The sequence below is a fragment of the Phalangium opilio genome, unplaced genomic scaffold (assembly GCF_054372755.1).
Source record: "Phalangium opilio isolate 3A_F unplaced genomic scaffold, DU_Popi_V2 ptg000002l_1, whole genome shotgun sequence".
Classification (NCBI taxonomy): Eukaryota; Metazoa; Arthropoda; class Arachnida; order Opiliones; family Phalangiidae; genus Phalangium; species Phalangium opilio.
In genome coordinates, this window is record NW_028324144.1 from 3,604,520 (window position 1) to 3,622,057 (window position 17,538).

Here is a 17,538-nt window from a genome sequence, read left to right on the forward strand (position 1 = left end):
GTAGTTTTTTTTAGAAATATAGTTTTATTATCACACTCAAATTATATTACAGGTAATTTATATTCCAATTGTTAAAATTTCACGATTTCTTAAATTATAACTATTTATTTAAAATGACTTAAGCCTTTAATATTATATTATTAAAAAATATTCACGGAGCCAGGCCTAGTTCCATAACTAGGATAACTGGGCTTCAAATTTATAGTATTTCCTTTTGGATTTTTTAATGGAGACGCGGTTTTCCTCTTAACTTTGCGAGTACTTTTCATATCACAACAAAAAAAGCATAAACTCTCCAAATATCCGTACACTAAAGGGAAAGATAGTCCAAGCCAAATACTTAGATATCCTAATAAAAGTAATTATCAAATTTTAATTGAGTTATACCATACGCCAGAAATTTAAAACATAATCACCTCCGACGTAACTGAACAACTCAATAGACTGGAATAATTATAAACGATAATTAGAAAATTCCGTGATAATTAACATCAGTAAGGACTTACCGTAAAACGTGGTTTATGACTGTACAAAATTTGTCTTTGACTTTTCAAGTCTATGCTGATGTATGTAAATGATTTGCTGCCAAAAACAAATAATAACAAAATGAAACCTGATATAACGGGGCTGTGGACCCACTCGTCCAAATATATGAGCTCGTGGAACCCAAGTGCGTTATTAAGATACGTTCTCAGGACTTATATGGGTTCTTTGCCCTAACCACAACCGAAACTAAAGAGTAAATAATTACCTGCTTTCATTCAAAGTTACCTGCGATCAAAAAATGCAAACGTGAAACATATATAATTACAAAACTTTAGGTTTATTGAAGTTCTCACCGTTAGTTCGGATATTTTATCATTTACTTTGGAAACATCGTACAAATGAACCCTATAATGACCGTGAAATCATATTTATTAATTAATGTAAAAAGTTTATTCGAAACAGAAAACCTACTCGCAGTCTGGTGGGCAATTTTCGTCGCATTTGACACGGTGCTATTATAATTAATAATTAAGTTTGAATACTTAATTATTACCACCAAAAGTTCATAGATAAACACCAAAAAGTGTACTTCGTTCACATTTCCCAGTCTTTGGCTATAGACGCAATGTAAAATGAGAAGCAAAAGACCTCCCCCCCTCTCAATCCCTACACGAACCGACAAATCAGAGAAGAGATTATTTTTCTGTAGGTCAAACGTTTAAATAAAAGAGTTCTCTATGGCTGCTACTATATTGAGCTTATTACTGCATGTTCCGTGACGCAGACGGGGGTCGACACTATGGTGGGGGTAAAGGGGAGTTTCTCTACGGCCCGAGCAACCTTCAACGAAGTATACTTTTTGTTTTTTTCTCTATAAACTTTTGTTTCCACTATAGTTTATTAGAAAATTATTGTCTACCTGCTTTGTTAGGGACGCCGGGCAATCCTCTGTAAAATTAATTTATTAATGAATGCATAGCGTGCGTTAATGAAAACGAAAGTGATTACTTTGATTAACTGCGGAGCATTTGATGGATTTTTGAACCAATGGGACTTCGGGTGGTATACATTTACAATGATCCATATGCAAATCCCATTCGCATTGTAAGAAACAATTCTATTTGGTTAAATTTAATTGCTATTAAATAACGGCGTCAATACTTTCAGGGAATTTTAAAATTGACAATAATTATCAGGGACTTTTCAAATTATCAGTAATTGTCAGAAATTTTTGAAATTGTCAACAATTGTCAGGAATTTTTGAAATTGTCAACAATTGTCAGGGAATTTTAAAATTTCAGTAATGGTTAGGGAATTTTAAAATTGTCAATAATGGTTAGGGAATTTTAAAATTGTCAATAATTGTCAGGGAATTTTAAAATTGTCGTAATGGTTAGGGAATTTCATGTTGGTTTGGTGGTGGTACTAGCATAAGTTTATATGATATTTTCCATAAGTATGACACTACTACGTCTCCTTTGCTAATAATACAATATTTTCATAAAAATATCATTGTTTTTAGCAAAGTACTTCATTAAACTCTATTTTCTTTTGTTCTTAAATTTTGAGGTGCACTTATAGTCAACTAGGGTCTTATCAAGTAGATTTTATCATAAACCAGTTTGCGAACAAGTTAATTGCTAATACAAATCGCGAAAACATCGTAAAAAACATATCAATTATCTTTAATAATTATAGAGGAAATAAATATTCAGGAAAGTCTCCATAATAGTCACTTAAATTCAAGTACACTCGACAAAAAAGGAAAGCCATAGGCGTACGAATACACAATACTAAATCTCGTTAAAAAGAAAGTAGTATTGATGAAGTTCGATTGAATAAGAGCATAAGTTCATAAGATATGTTCCTTCCATAAGTTTGTTAATCTCTGGTAACTTAGAAACTGGATCTTGTCATGAAGTGAGTGAGTGAGGTAGGTCATAGATTCAGGGTAAAGCGAGGGAGGCCTGGTGAGGCGCTGCTGTCAAGGTCTTAGTAAGTTCAGACTAAATAGAAGGGTGGAAGACCTGCAAAATTAACCACCGAGTGTTGGACTTCAATTCTCGCTTCCGTCGTTCTCCCTCGAACTAGTTATCTCGAGCTGTAAGTCTCTCAGTAGCATTTCGAAGTATAGGTAGTGTCATACTTATCTTATGAACATATCTTATAAACTTATGGTAAGAAGAGTATAGTGGAAATTTTCACTCACAGTTTGGCAAGACGGTTCATTTTCGTTACTCTTTCGAAGTTGCCTATAATTTCGGCACATAGTCGCGTACGGAGGTTGTAGCAATTTCAAGGTTGTCTTAAGGGCAAAACTAATTAATTATTCGGCACCATTACGAGTTAATTACTAAATTATCGATTTACTTTTCTAAAACCTAGCGAATATCGTTTATCAACTTCGGCGCGATAACCGGAAATGCGTGGAGTTGGAATGACGTAAGAACTGTGTATGTAAATATCAGCTGCCACTTCCTCTAATTTCGACAAGTACTCGCCTTCCTCCAAATCCAAGAGAATTGCGAAACCTAATTGCATTTTTTATGGGGAAATTCTTCAACTTCAAGTAATTATGATTTCTATTTTATTGTTTTGGGGTTTAATTTATTACTTATGAGGTTAGAGAAAGTTGAGTGCTCCGCGCTACTCCATTGGTCGTTGATGACGAAACAACCCAGTCGACCGTTGAATACCCAAGTTGCTTCCCTTAATTTTTACCGTCAAAAATTAGCCGTTAACGTTCCTTTATATGTACCTGACCCCTCGACCTTTGCTCTCAGTAATTAACACTCGTCTTATCTGATCTACTCTGTATATAATTTACTGCTCCCCTTTGCGGTCAATAGAGCCAGAGCTATCTCAGAAGGCTTAGTGTGACGTCACCCATGCTGTTACCCATAGAGAGCTTTCAGATGGGTTAGTAGTACGTCGTCACACCCTCCCAAGTCTTACCGCTCTTCTGGTAGCCATATTGGTTGGGTGGTCTCAGCTTCATTCCTACTTTAAACCCACCAATATGGCAGCGTAAATTATGTCACGAGACTCAGATCCTCCTCTAACTGAAAGCTCTCTATAGTACCAAAGCGGTATCAAACATTGCCGCCCACTGCCAAAGCTAATTATCCCGTGATGTTTTTCCTATACACTGACGTCACAACTGAGATAACTCTATTAGAAATAGAAAAACAATCAATTGTAATCCTACTTGCAAAGCTTAGTCATGTCCGTTTCCTCCTCTTCACCCTCCCTAATGGCTTTGCAACTATGTATCATGGTATTGAGTTGATGTCCAAAATGTTTCAGTTGGACGGTGGTCATGTGTTCGATGGTATCAAATAAGTGCTTGTTATAGTCGTTCTAAATAAGTACTCATAGATTATTATATAAGGCGATGACCAATGCGTCTTGACTTTCAAGGGCGCGCTTAACGTACCAAGCTTGTGAAATTTTTGCATAAATGTTTAGTTTCTTCGCTGCCACACGCCAAACTTCTTTTTAATCTGAGGCGTAAATTATTATAGTTTGAACAGGAATACATACAGATACTAGGAACCATTGTGTAGGGTTCCATTTTCGCAACGTATCTAGGTGGATCTTTCGGGGAGAGCTTGACTAATCATTGTTTATGTCGAATTTTATCTGGCGAATAATCAATCACGCTACGCGTTGCACCTTGCACACGCCTAGGAACTCGCGTTGCTACCAACTAATGAAATGACGGTTAGAAAGACGTCGGAATTATGGGGCGTGACGGATAGTAAGTTCTCAAGCCCTACCCACAAAGCCCGCATAGAAACTAACGTGGGATATATATATGGCGCACAATAATTCCAATTAGCTGTATGTATTCCTGGTTCGAAGGTAAACTATCAAGATTCGAACACTGGTCCGTAACACCGAAGGCAAATATAAATAACAGTAAGTAATTAAGTAAGAATGACGCATACGACGAGTGATTCTCATTGCATCTGAACCAATGTAAAAATCTGAGATGAAAGGTAACGTTTTAAAGTAGAGCCCTGATTGGTCGACCAAAGAAGCGATTAGAGTCGTGTACATACTTTAATACACCTCACTTTCCGTTATTTAATTTGCCATTGGTAGCAGATTTCTGTTACTTGACCATTATAATCACCCTTACATATTCCGATTGCAAACGGTAATCCCTGGCAACCCCGAAAATTCCAATAGTTCAATTTCAACATCGACTGTTGTTGGGTATTTCATATATAATTGCATAAACTGGAAGACTTGATAAGCGCAAACGGCCATACATATCAGTATAACGGCAATTTTAGCCAGTTTCCTGGGTACCCGACCGTCACACTTTTCGTAACACTTCAAACAAGATACGTTACTGTCCCAATACGATATACGATACCAATCTACCATCATTCCTTTCTCCCGAATCCGTTTCTTGGTCAAATAGTTTAGTTTCTTTCGCCTAGTTTTATTATTCCCTCGCGAGCCCTGTTTGGCGCGAACTGGTTCAAATCCACCGTACATTTTGACTGCGAAGGTCTTGGGGTTAAGGGTTTGCGAGTCGTTTAACATTACGTGGCGGTCGATGCGAGAATAAATTCAGTTTGCATTAATAAAACAACAATACTTAAACCCCACTTCTTCGTCTTAATCGCATGTTGCTCTTGAAGAAAATCTAACGCCACTAAGATTGACCCAATCTCGCGATAATGTAATTAAGAAAACTCCTTTTCCTAAATTCCGTAGTCAGACCATGGACACTGTAATCTTATAGAGGACCGGCCAGTGAGATTTTATTTTTGCTTATGCAGCGAGCTTAGGGGAATACATTTATTTAATTTCCTTCCCCCTTAGCGCCTACCGAGTGACCTTGGGATACCATAAAAAAATGTAGATCCTATTTACATCCCCCCTTCGTGTAACTAGCTTTAAAGGATAGTTCAGGTAACATAACATTATACCTTAAAAGATCGGCCTTTTTCTAAATATAAAAGGAAATATAAAATAAATCATCTCTTATTACAAAATAATTAGCGTTTAATTAGTCTTAAAAACGAGGACTACTGCGCCGCCATTTTGTTTAGTGGCGTCATCACTAAGTCCAAACGGGATTGGTTGAGAGAGCTTCTGGCTAGCAGACGCAGACGCCACTAAACCAATGGCGCAGTAGTCCTTGATTATTTTTAAGACTAATTAAATGCTAATTATTACGTAACAAGGGATGATTTCACATCCCCTATATGACAGTGTTAATAAGATATCAATGGTCAAACAACTCTAGCAAAAGCACTCCGCCCAATCTTTCGATGGTTGTTTCAAACTTAACTACAACTTTAGTTGGTCTGGTCAAATTTTTATTTATTTTTTTTGTCATCGAAATGTGTTTATTTTATACAGTCTAAACCACTGAACTAATGATTTAGTTTGCTTAAACTTGACCAGTCTCTTGGGAAACGGTAAAAAGGGGGAAAGGGGTCAAGTTTATGTTGAGAAAAACAACTTCTACGACCGAGGACTGTCACGCGAAGGTAATTAAGCGTAGCCATGAACGCCAGTACAAGCACTCCAACTTTAATTAAAACGGTTCATTAAAGTTTGATTACATTATGAATGGTCAAGCACGGACTACTTTGGTTATTGTTTTTAACTGGACGTTTAGAAAGTACAAACGCCCATGTACTAGCCCAAATCTTGTACTAGAATCATTTCAGGAGTTTATTATTGTAAAGTTTCGTGTCGTGTTTAGTTTTTTATTATTATAGGACATAAATAGCAACATTGAAATTAAGTTAATGATTTTTCATTCGAGTACATGGTTTTTATTGAGAATTGACAGTATATGCTATTTTGATATAGAGTTTAACACATTCAAAACTAAAAAGCTGCCACTACCCTTTAAGTTTAGCGCCAACTAGCGGAAAAGCGTGAGCGTATTTCAGTGTTGCCAGAATCGCCAATTTTGGGCTATTTTGAAAATGTATTTTTGCTTCAAAAGAAAGGGTTAGGTATAACTAGAAGGTAGTAGCAGTGCTTGTAGTCGCTTTCGAAATAGCCAAATTGGGCTAGAATGAATAATTAATAACCCCTTTTGACATTTAATGTACTAGTATTACCATAATTAACCCCGTTTATGAACCCTTGGATTTTTTTTTCAAGGTAAATAAACTTATCTTTTTAGGTCATTATATTACATAGCACTTGAATTATGGTTTGATATATTTAAAATTACGAAATTACGTAAATAAAGTTAAATTTTAAGTTGTTGTTGAACTATTCGTGCCAAGGCTTAAAGAGAAAAACTTCGGAAGTTCGGAATTCGGATTCCATTCCTTGATTTTTTTTCAGAGATACGATCATTTGAAATTGATTTAAATGACCTCTTCTATTTAATTAAAATTTTAATGAATATCCATTTAAAATGGTGGTTGATGCCGTAAACGAAACAATAGATTTAGGCCCTGGATTTTTTGACTGGGCTTGGTGGGCTATGGAAAAGTTGGTGCCTTTTGAAGTAGACGAATACATTGACATCCGATTTATGAAATGGATGATTTGGTTGTTTACCCCTATTGTTGTAAGTTTAAAGCGTTAATTATCTTATTTATTACTATTTAAAACGTTAAATAATGATCTTTTAGGTTAGTTTCTTGCTACCTGTCTTGATATTTTTATTATTCTACGTCTCTGCTCTCATTATTCACTTGTATCGATTGAGAAATTTATGGAACGCTAGTGATTTTTTTGAAATGGGTAGAAGAACTATCGCGGTTTTATGGGATTTCCATGGATGGGTATGGAATGGATACGAAGTTGTAGGTTTGGAAAACATTCCAAAGAAAGGAGAAGGCGGAGCGTTACTTATTTTTTATCACGGAGCCATACCCCTTGACTATTACTATTTATTGGCCAAGTGTATTCTTTATAAAGAAAGAATGATTACAGCTGTCGCTGATAGATTCCTCTTCAAAGTGCCTGGTGAGAGTTAATTAATAACAAACTCGTTAAGGCTTAAGAGTTTATTAAGTAATTAATTGTTAAAAGGGTGGAAAGTTTTGATGGATGCTTTCCAAGTATTTCCTGGTTCGGTAACCACTTGCGCTCAGGTATTAAAAGACGGTAATATGGTGGCTATCTCACCAGGAGGATTATTAGAGGCACAGTTTGGAGATGAAAACTATAAATTAATGTGGGGCAAAAGAGTCGGATTTGCCAAAGTAGCGTTAGAAGCTAAAGTGGTAAAATATAAATACAAATCATTATGAAATTTGAATAGTTTCAAACTTAAAAAAAATCCATGTTTTTTTTTAGCCCATAATTCCATTTTATACTCAAAATATTAGAGAAGCATTTCGTACAGTTAGCACTGGAAAATGTAATAATTAGTGACTTAATTAAATTAAATTAAATTAATGCAAAATAATTAATTAGTTTTAATTAAAATATTTACAGCCTTCTTTAGAAAACTCTATGATAAAGTCAAATTTCCTGTTTTGCCAATTTATGGAAATTTCCCTGTTAAATTACGGTAATTTTGATTTAAATTTTCCTTTAATTAATCGATTAAATTGTGCCTTAATTCTTTAATTAATCGATTAAATTGTGCCTTAATTCTTTAATTAATCGATTAAATTGTGCCTTAATTCTTTAATTAATCGATTAAATTGCGCCTTAATTCTTTAATTAATCGATTAAACTGCGCCTTAATTCTGTAATTAATCGATTAAATTGCGCCTTAATTCTGTAATTAATCGATTAAATTGCGCCTTAATTCTTTAATTAATCGATTAAATTGCGCCTTAATTCTTTGATTAATCGATTAAATTGTGCCTTAATTCTTTGATTAATCGATTAAATTGCGCCTCAGTTCTTTAATTAATCGATTAAATTGCGCCTCAGTTCTTTAATTAATCGATTAAATTGCGCCTCAGTTCTTTAATTAATCGATTAAATCGCGCCTCAATTCTTTAATTAATCGATTAAATCGCGCCTCAATTCTTTAATTAATCGATTAAATTGCGCCTTAATTCTTTAATTAATCGATTAAATTGCGCCTTAATTCTTTAATTTACATTTAGTTAATTCATTAAAACTTAATTTATAGAACGATAATTGGGAAACCAATTCCATATGATCCTAATGCGACTCCCGAGGAAGTTGCTGAAAGGGTATTTATAAAATTTTATTTATTTCTAATTAAACTTAAAAGAAATTACAAGAAAATAAAAAAAAACAATTAATACAATATTTAAATAATTTAATTTAATATTAATTAATTACTTAGACTGCAGCTGCTGTTGAAGCTTTGATTGCTGAAAACCAGGACCTTCCTGGTAGCATATTAAAAGCGTTATTGCAGAGGTTTATCAGTTTAAAAAACCCCAAACTTAAAAAAATTGAATAATTTTCGCTCATTTCCAAATTTCAAGTGAAATTTAACAAAAAAAAGACAAAAAACTATTGACATTTTAAAACATTTTAGGGTTAATTAAGTCAGGATAAGGAAAGAAAAAAATGAATTTGTGTTACTTGATTGTCGTTTAATGTTAAGTTTATTAATTATTATCGTTATTTTGCTCTCTCTCATTATTTGAGACGAAAAACTCCCCCCCAAAAAATTCATTATGTTATGATATGATATGATATGTTAAAAAAAGGTAAGGATGAACTCTGTTGAATCTCTTTATTTAGTTTTCTAAGTATTTATTTTTGAATTTTTCACTTCTTAAAGTTCACTAGATTTTGTTTTGTTTTGTTTTGATATTTTGAAAATATTTTGTTTTCATTTCGTTGTTTTTTTTTTTTTTTTTTTTTAATGTTTATTCCATTGGGAAGGTTAAAAAAAGTTCTAGCTTAAATTAAAGTGGAGGAAAAGTTTCAGGTAAGATAACATTATACACCTTAATTAAAAAGAACAACCTTTTTCTAAATATAAAAGGAAAAATATTAATATTAAAATAAATGACAATCTTATTACAAAATAATAGCATTTAATTAGTCTTAAAAACGAGGACTACTGCGTCGCCATTTTGTTTAAAGGCGTCATCACTTAGCCCAAAGGGGATTGGTTGAATTCTTATAGGCTGGGGAGTAAGGGCCCACTCGATCACGCAAACACTGTAGCAGACGCCACTAAACCAATGGTGGCACAATAGTGCTCGTTTTTAAGACTAATTTTGTAATAAGAGATCATTTATTTTAATTTTAATATTTAATTCCTTTTATATTTAGAAAAAGGCTGTTCTTTTAAACTATAATTAGTTATGTTACCTGACTTAATTAATTTTGTGATATTTGTGGGGAATTTGGTTCTCTCAAACTTTTATTTTATTTTAATTTCATTTTATTAAACTTTAATAGTATTTTTAATTTTAATTACACGGCTCTAGGTTAGAGGGAATTTAGTGCTTTTAGACTTTAGCTAGGAAAATAAATAATTAAATAGGATATTAATTAATTTATAAATAACTTGCATTTAATTATTATCACTTAAATGGCAATGTTAACAAAACAAAATGATAAAATCTGTCCGACTAATTAATTAATATTTTTGGCTTCTTAAAATTAAAAACTAAATACTTTTTCACGTTCCCATCATTTAAATGGGATTAAAACTAATTAATTATAATAACTAATATTGTCAATCAATATATATTTGAAAAATGCATTCATTTGTTCATTTTTTAACGCAATTTATTGAAAATAATTGTTACACAGCATTTTGTGACAAAAAAAAAAAAAAAACGAACTCTGATCGAACATCGTTAACGAGAAGTAAATTTCAATTTACATCAATTTTATTTGGAAATATCTTTTATTTATTTAATTGGTGTTATGTTACAACCTAAATAACCCCTTCCCTTCCATGTTTTAGGCGTTAATTTCAATAAAACCACCTCAGTTTCGTTTCGCTTTACTATGACAGTTAATGATTGCCCGATGCTATGTTGGACAACTTCGGCTAAATCATTTAGTCCTTTAAAGGTTTCTTCCGAAATTGAACCAAATTTTACAAGTAAATCACCCGTTTGTAGGCCACTTTCTTCCGCTGGCGATTCTTGCTCGACACGATCGATTTTAGCGATGGGTTTAGCCTTTTTAGCTTTATCGAGTAAGTCAACGGAGCTGGTAGTTGTAGGGTTAAAAGGGGTTTTAGCGTGTAAAGCGTGTAGGCCTTCTTCGATAGTTTTCATCAGGGCTTTATGGTCGTTTTGTAAACAATTGATACGTTGTCTGGCCTCTCTAACTTGGTATATATCGATATCATTGCGAGGGAAACCTTCGCTGTCAATTAACGGAGTTTTCATGTCCACATTCTGTGACTTTAATATTTCCGAGAATTCCGCTATTTGGCTTTCAATTTCAGCCTTCTTTTTACCCAATTCAAGTAGTTTTTGGCGTAAATCAGTTTCACTTTCGTCGCTCATATTTAAGGCTAGATAAATAACCAAAAAAGTAAAATTAATTTAGTTAAAATTAGTTATAACATTAGAAAATTACTCATAATGTGCTTGGTCATGCCCGCTGTCAACTTGGTAAATAAATAACCAAAAATAAAAAAAAAAAATTTAGGGCTTCGTTGCGTTCAGTGTTAAAACCAAGGGTACCCAGTTTCCATTTCTTTTAATCAAACTGGTATGTTTCGGTTTTAAATGATGCTTTGCACTGAATCAACTAGGGTCTATAATTGCGTGATCGAGTCGGCTATGACTGAACAAAGAACATAATTATTTTTAGTCATGCAAACTCGCAGCTGCAACTGCAATTAATCGCAACGATCTTCCAATTACAGTTTAATTTTTAGTAATTTATCATTAATTAACAGTCAAAAATGTTTTTATTTACTAAATTAGTAGTTTTGGGCTTTATTTCACTACTTTACGGATGTTATAACTTGGTAATTTTAATATCTAAATTTGGTTTTTCTTTGTTAAGCCTTGGTCATTTTCTGAACTAAATTTGCGATTTATTTTTTTTTCTAATTTTCTGTAAATTATTTTATTTATCCAGGTAGTTGCTGAGCATTGTGATATTAAGACGATTTGTGAAAGAACTGACAATATAACAGATCTAGTCTTAGACGAATGCCAAGAAACAAGAAAGTTTGATGTTAAGGGAAGATGTTGTTATTACAATGATTCCATTGTGGGAATTGACTTTAATGACTGCCAAATTACTAGTGTTGCTGGAAAACTAACAGATTATCCAAATTTAATTGTTCTGTAGGTTTTTCTCTCAACAAATAATCATTATTGGGATAATACAGCAACCTGACTCCCCATTCTGTTGTAGTTATGGTATGGGCAAGTTTAGGCAAGTTTGAAGGGGCTGTTCTGGTGGTAGGGCAAAGGCTAAGGGGGTTAACTCTAGGTTGTGGTTGAGAGGGTTAACTCTAGGTTGTGGTTGAGAGGGTTAACTCTAGGTTATGGTTAAGGGGGTTAACTCTAGCTTTAGGTTAAGGGGGTTAGCTCTAGGTTTAGGTTAAGGGGTTTAGCTCTAGGTTTAGGTTAAGGGCTTTGGTCCTGGGTTTAGGTGAAGGGGGCTGGTCCTGGGTTTAGGTCAAGGGGGCTAGCCCCTGGGTTTAGGTCAAGGGGGCTAGCCCCTGGGTTTGGGTCAAGGGGGCTAGCCCCTGGGTTTGGGTCAAGGGGGCTAGACCTTGGGTTTGGGTTAAGGGGGTTAGACCTTGGGTTTAGGTTAAGGGGGTTAGACCTTGGGTTTAGGTCAAGGGGGTTAGACCTTGGGTTTAGGTCAAGGGGGTTAGACCTTGGGTTTAGGTCAAGGGGGTTAGACCTTGGGTTTAGGTCAAGGGGGTTAGACCTTGGGTTTAGGTCAAGGGGGTTAGACCTTGGGTTTAGGTCAAGGGCTTTGGCCCTGGGGTTTAGGTCAAGGGGGTTAGACCTTGGGTTTAGGTCAAGGGCTTTGGCCCTGGGGTTTAGGTCAAGGGGGTTAGACCTTGGGTTTAGGTCAAGGGCTTTGGCCCTGGGGTTTAGGTCAAGGGGGTTAGACCTTTGGGTTTAGGTTAAGGGCTTTGGCCCTGGGGTTTAGGTTAAGGGCTTTGGCCCTGGGGTTTAGGTTAAGGGCTTTGGCCCTGGGGTTTAGGTTAAGGGCTTTGGCCCTGGGGTTTAGGTTAAGGGCTTTGGCCCTGGGGTTTAGGTTAAGGGCTTTGTCCCTGGGTTTGGGTTAATGCCTTTGACCCTGGGTTTAGGTTAATGTCTTGGACCCTGGGTTTGGGTCAAGGGGGTTGACCCTGGGTTTGGGTTAAGGGAGGTAGCTTCAGGTTTATCTTGGCTTAGTCTAGGTTTAATATAGGGGTCAGGTTCTAGCCCCAATTTCTAATTCTGATTGGAAACTTTGGTATTATACTTACAGGGGTCTTGAAGGTAACCCTACTTTCAATTGTACGAATGAAAACGAGTTCGTTGGTCTGAAGAAATTAGATTTTCTGTAAGATATTGAACATACTCTATTGAGTCCTATATGGCAAACGTTAAGCCTTTGGCTATAAAATTTAATCAACAGCGTGTTACCCTCTCATTGTCATAACTGCCCTGGAAGTTGGCACAACACTTCAGAGGCTTCAAACTCCACCATCTGCGATGGATTAATAGACGAATGCGTGCAACTTAACAGTGAGTACACGTTTAAGGTTTTAAGCATGTGCAAACTGCAAAGCTAGCTGCGAAAATGTTTAATATGGGAAGCAGGTTTACCGCTGCTCGCTATATGTGCAATATGTAACAAGTTTGTAGTGGTTGCAATTTTAAGCATTACTAATGCTGCACAAACTAGGGTTCATACAAACCTGGAGATGTCAGGGAAATTGATAATTTTTTAGTGAAGTTCAGGGAAATTAGGGAATACTGTATAAAAACCACTCCTACAGTAACTAGGTGGCCTGGCACCTGGAAATGTCAGGGAAATATATGTGGGATAAAACCTGGAAGTGTCAGGGAAATATATAAGGGATAAAACATGGTAATGTCAGGGAAATATATAAGGGATAAAGCATGGTAATGTCAGGAAATATATGGGATAAAACATCGTAACGTCAAGGAAATATATGGGATAAAAACCTGGTAATGTCAAGGAAATATATGGGATAAAAACCTGGTAATATCAGGGAAATATATTGGATAATACCTGGAAATGTCAGGAAAATATATTGGATAATACCTGGAAATGTCAGGGAAATATATTGGATAATACCTGGAAATGTCAGGGAAATATATTGGATAATACCTGGAAATGTCAGGAAAATATATTGGATAATACCTGGAAATGTCAGGGAAATATATTGGATAATACCTGGAAATGTCAGGGAAATATATTGGATAATACCTGGAAATGTTAGAGAAATATATAGAATAAAACTTGGAAATATCTTTGAAATATATGGGTTTAAACCTGGAAATATCTTTGAAATATATTGCATAAGTCCTCGAATATCATTGAAATATTTGTGATAAATCCGGGAAATATATGGTATAAATCCTGGAAATATCAGGGAAATTAGTTTTCGAAAAGATGTATGAACCCTGCAAACCTTGGTATCCTAAGCAAGTTTTTGCACCACCTTCATCCCAATTTTCACCTGGTTGTTTGTTTCCAACTTTATTTCCATGCGTTTTTGCTGGCATTGTCTTCAATGCTTTTTTGGTGTTGCATTGAACCAGAGCAGCTTAGTTGCTAATGGTGGTTTTATTCTAACCCAGTATTTAGTTGTGTAGATACAATTTTTTTCAAATTGTTTCTTTGCAAAATTGCAAAACAAAGTAGAAAGCTGTAGTTTTCCAAAATAATTTTTTTTGCGGTTGGTGGTTGTTAGTTTGCATCGTTTCCATTGCATTCAATTCACATCCCTCCACATTGGTGGCTTTTTTGCTCACAATTTTCATTATTTACACTGACTTACATCTGGTCTAAAATTTGGCCTATTATTCTTGTCGTTGTTGGTTGTTAATTTTGCATCGTTTCCATTGCATTCAATTCACATCCTTCCACATTGGTGGCTTCTTTATTAGTACAATTTTCATTATTTACACATTATTAAATATCTGGTCTAAAATTTGGCCTAATTTAAATTAGTAACGTGCCCCGAATTTGCCATGTGCGTTTCTAATGGCCCTGGGATAGCAACTTGCGATTGTAAACCTGGGCATTACGGGTACAAATGTCTTCGTGAGGTGAGACAAACTTAAAGGAATAGAGTTAGGGAACATAACATTATGCACCTAAAAAGAACGGCTGCTTTTTAGTAAATATATAAGGAATTAAATATTAAAAAGTAAACAATAAATGATCTCTTACTACAGTATGATAATTAGCATTTAATTAGAATTAAAAATAATAATTAATAATAACTCCGCCATCCGCCATTGGTTTAGTGGCGTCTGCTAAATCGAAGCTTTTACGTGCGTGATCGAGTTGGCTTTGCCCTACCTTACCCTTACCACTCTCTCTCAGCTTGTGAGAATTCAACCAATCCCGTTTGGGCTAAGTGGTGACGCCATTAAACAAAATGGCGGATGGCGACACAGTAGTCCTTGATTGTTTTTAAGACAAATTAAATGTACTAATTATCATTTGTAATAAGATTGTCATTTATTAATTAATTTTAATATTTAATCCCTTTTAATATTCAGAAAAAGGAAGCCGTTCTTTTAAGGTATAATCAAGAAGCGATATCTAGTTTCTTAGGGAGAAGGTATAAGATGCCTAAGTATTCGCGCCGCGCCATAGTCCCAGTCCCCCTTTCAAAATAAAAGGGGGGGGGCGTAAAAGGAGGCCCCGGGTTATTTCGCAGCCTCTCCTCAGTCGGAAAATATGACTAATTTTCGTCATTCGCGTCGCGCTGACGTCAGTTTTCAAGAACCAATGAGATGATGCTGGTTGTAATTTAGAGGCGGTGGGGATTAACTCCGGACCTACTATACGTTTGGACTGGAGATAAAGCTGGAAATGTGGAGGCGAATTTATTATACCTTCTCCCTAATAAACTATAGATATCACTTCTTGGTATAATGTTATGTTACTTGAACCTTTCCTTTAAACTATGATATTCATTCTTCCCGGAGAATGGATTGTTCTAAAAGAAAACAATGTGTTGTTTTTCGTTTTTTCTTTCTTTTTCTCTCAAAACAATTGGTTTGGTATCGATCAGGGAACATTTCCAATGGTTCCTTTTATCGTTGGTCTCCTAGTTCCGACTCTTGTCGTTTCGTTTTGCGTCTGGATTACGCAGAGGAGATTGGTTAAGAAAAATAACTAGTCGCCAACCAAAAATGTTTCTCCAGACTTTTTGATTCTCAAATTTCTCATCTATTGTTTAAATTGTTATTCTCGACCTCAAAATGCAAAGTTCCTGCTGCCATATAAATATATTATGTTAATTATGATTGTACAAAATAATAAATTGACGAATATTTTTGTAATTAATATTTTTACACTCGTGAATAAGGTGTCAAGGTTGTTTTCAGCGGTAAAGGTAAACGTTTGGGAGGGTTTTGTGCAAAATTGAACGATTTACGAGCAAATTAGGCTTGTCAAAACGTGAAAGGCTGAAAAAGGTAAATATTTGGGAGGGCATTGTACAAATTTGAACAATTTATGAGCAAATTCGGCTTGTGAAAACGTAAAAGGCTGAAAAAGGTAAATATTTGGGAGCGTTTTATACAAAATTGAAGAATTTACGAGCAAATTAGGCTTATAAAAACGTGAAAGGCTGATAAAGGTAAATATTTGGGAGGGAATTGTGCAAATTTGGACAATTTTCGTGCTAAATAAGCTTGGAAAAACATAAAAGGCTGAAAAAAGGTAAATATTTGGGAGAGTTTTGTACAAAAATTGACACTCTTCCTATGTGTCCTATTTTCTCCTATTTTTTAAGTCTTTCCCATGACCCAAACTTCTTAGGAACAGGTCAGTAAAAGTTAGAAATAGGCCTAAAATTGACGAAAAAAAATATAGATTTTCGATAAATTTCTGTCGTATTTTCTCTCTTAAAGAGGGTGTGAAATGAAATCCAAGTGCTTTTTTAGCGATTCTTCTAATTATAAGAGCAATATTCACAGTGAAACATCCAGAAAATACCGCCTATTATTTTAAAATTCAAATTAAGTTGAGATTTCATTGATAATTTCAAACTAGCACCTCCAACCAATCGCGTAACGCCATGCCTTCTTGTTAAGAAAATTCCCGTGTCACGTGATCCATGTAGAATGAAATTTGGCGCGGGATTTGATAAAAAATATTGCGCGCTATGTGACAATCACGGTACGAGATATAGAGCGTGCTATGGGAATTTTGTTAACAAGAAGGCAGGGCGTTACGCGATTGGTCAGAGGTGCTAATTTCAAATTATCTATGAAATCTCCAACTCAATTTGAATTTTAAAATCATTGGGAAGTATTTCCTGGACGTTTCACTACGCAGATTGGTCTTATAATTAGTAGAAGAATCAATTAAAAAAAGATCACTCTATTTTTCCTTTTCACCCTCAATTTTGAACTGTGCACTGTTCCCTTCAAAAATTCACAAATGGCTTAGAATTGAACCAACATGTTTTTATAAAATATACTTTATTTGAAACAAAATTTGTGTATATATATTCAATCAATCATATATATATTTATATGTATATATACATATACCATCTTACTTATTATTATATACAAATTTGCAATTAATTCATTCATTAATTAATCTTAATTAACCTTAATTTAGGAATCAATATTTTTTAATTTGAACCATTTTTTTTAATAATAAATATTTCTCCGATGACCGAAACACATTTAGGATTAGGAAAATGATCAAGATATGTTTGTTGGTTTGTTTGTATACAACGGGGGGGGGGTTAGGGTGGAATCTAATTAATTAATTTTTATTATTATTAAAACATTTGACAACCCCAATGCAATATTTCTTCCAATGTATTTTTGTTTACTAGTAAACAATACCCACGAGATAGTATAGTATATTTAGTTTTACGCCCAAAAACCGTTAAAATAATTAATAGAAAATTAAATACTACGTTTAATGTTTATTCTTCCGTTAATGATTTTTTTTATCAGC

The 17,538-nt window shown here is 34.6% G+C and overlaps 4 protein-coding genes across 4 annotated transcripts; 2 read left to right on the top strand and 2 right to left on the bottom strand.

Moving 5' to 3' along the window:
* Positions 1-4: 4 nt before the first annotated feature.
* LOC149718333 (uncharacterized) lies at positions 5-6,326 on the bottom strand. Its single transcript, XM_089842044.1, has 14 exons — positions 4,631-6,326; positions 3,923-3,989; positions 3,695-3,846; positions 3,101-3,195; positions 2,857-3,017; positions 2,696-2,791; positions 1,495-1,603; positions 1,406-1,434; positions 958-998; positions 840-891; positions 752-771; positions 507-582; positions 417-444; positions 5-349 (listed from the first exon to the last, which is right to left on the bottom strand). Exons 1-14 carry the CDS (start codon positions 5,041-5,043, stop codon positions 141-143), a joined length of 1,548 nt encoding a protein of 515 aa, XP_089698170.1. The 5' UTR covers positions 5,044-6,326; the 3' UTR covers positions 5-140.
* A 563-nt stretch (positions 6,327-6,889) lies between these two features.
* On the top strand, positions 6,890-10,268 carry LOC149718334 (DGAT1/2-independent enzyme synthesizing storage lipids). The gene is made up of 7 exons (XM_089842146.1): positions 6,890-7,045; positions 7,110-7,446; positions 7,513-7,706; positions 7,780-7,843; positions 7,921-7,996; positions 8,573-8,636; positions 8,753-10,268. Exons 1-7 carry the CDS (start codon positions 6,890-6,892, stop codon positions 8,870-8,872), a joined length of 1,011 nt encoding a protein of 336 aa, XP_089698272.1. The 3' UTR covers positions 8,873-10,268.
* LOC149718335 (26S proteasome non-ATPase regulatory subunit 9) lies at positions 10,264-11,119 on the bottom strand. The gene is made up of 2 exons (XM_089842282.1): positions 10,969-11,119; positions 10,264-10,903 (listed from the first exon to the last, which is right to left on the bottom strand). The coding sequence occupies exons 1-2, from the start codon at positions 10,985-10,987 to the stop codon at positions 10,287-10,289; spliced, it is 636 nt and encodes a 211-aa protein (XP_089698408.1). The 5' UTR covers positions 10,988-11,119; the 3' UTR covers positions 10,264-10,286.
* Positions 11,120-11,176: 57 nt separating this feature from the next.
* Positions 11,177-15,899, top strand: LOC149718336 (all-trans retinoic acid-induced differentiation factor-like). The gene is made up of 6 exons (XM_089842153.1): positions 11,177-11,365; positions 11,479-11,690; positions 12,838-12,912; positions 12,988-13,097; positions 14,554-14,651; positions 15,629-15,899. The coding sequence occupies exons 1-6, from the start codon at positions 11,300-11,302 to the stop codon at positions 15,734-15,736; spliced, it is 669 nt and encodes a 222-aa protein (XP_089698279.1). The 5' UTR covers positions 11,177-11,299; the 3' UTR covers positions 15,737-15,899.
* The last annotated feature ends 1,639 nt before the right edge of the window (positions 15,900-17,538 follow it).

Coding starts and splice junctions, on each gene's coding strand:
- LOC149718336 (XM_089842153.1), top strand. CDS start 11,300: ATGTTTTTATTTACTAAATTAGTAGTTTTGGGCTTTATTTCACTACTT. Junction 11,691..12,837: donor TATCCAAATTTAATTGTTCT/GTAGGTTTTTCT, acceptor TTATACTTACAG/GGGTCTTGAAGGTAACCCTA. Junction 14,652..15,628: donor GGTACAAATGTCTTCGTGAG/GTGAGACAAACT, acceptor GGTATCGATCAG/GGAACATTTCCAATGGTTCC.
- LOC149718334 (XM_089842146.1), top strand. CDS start 6,890: ATGGTGGTTGATGCCGTAAACGAAACAATAGATTTAGGCCCTGGATTT. Junction 7,046..7,109: donor GGTTGTTTACCCCTATTGTT/GTAAGTTTAAAG, acceptor ATGATCTTTTAG/GTTAGTTTCTTGCTACCTGT. Junction 8,637..8,752: donor CCGAGGAAGTTGCTGAAAGG/GTATTTATAAAA, acceptor TTAATTACTTAG/ACTGCAGCTGCTGTTGAAGC.
- LOC149718333 (XM_089842044.1), bottom strand. CDS start 5,043: ATGTTAAACGACTCGCAAACCCTTAACCCCAAGACCTTCGCAGTCAAA. Junction 1,604..2,695: donor ATGAACCGTCTTGCCAAACT/GTGAGTGAAAAT, acceptor TTAACCAAATAG/AATTGTTTCTTACAATGCGA. Junction 772..839: donor ATAAAATATCCGAACTAACG/GTGAGAACTTCA, acceptor TTTTGATCGCAG/GTAACTTTGAATGAAAGCAG.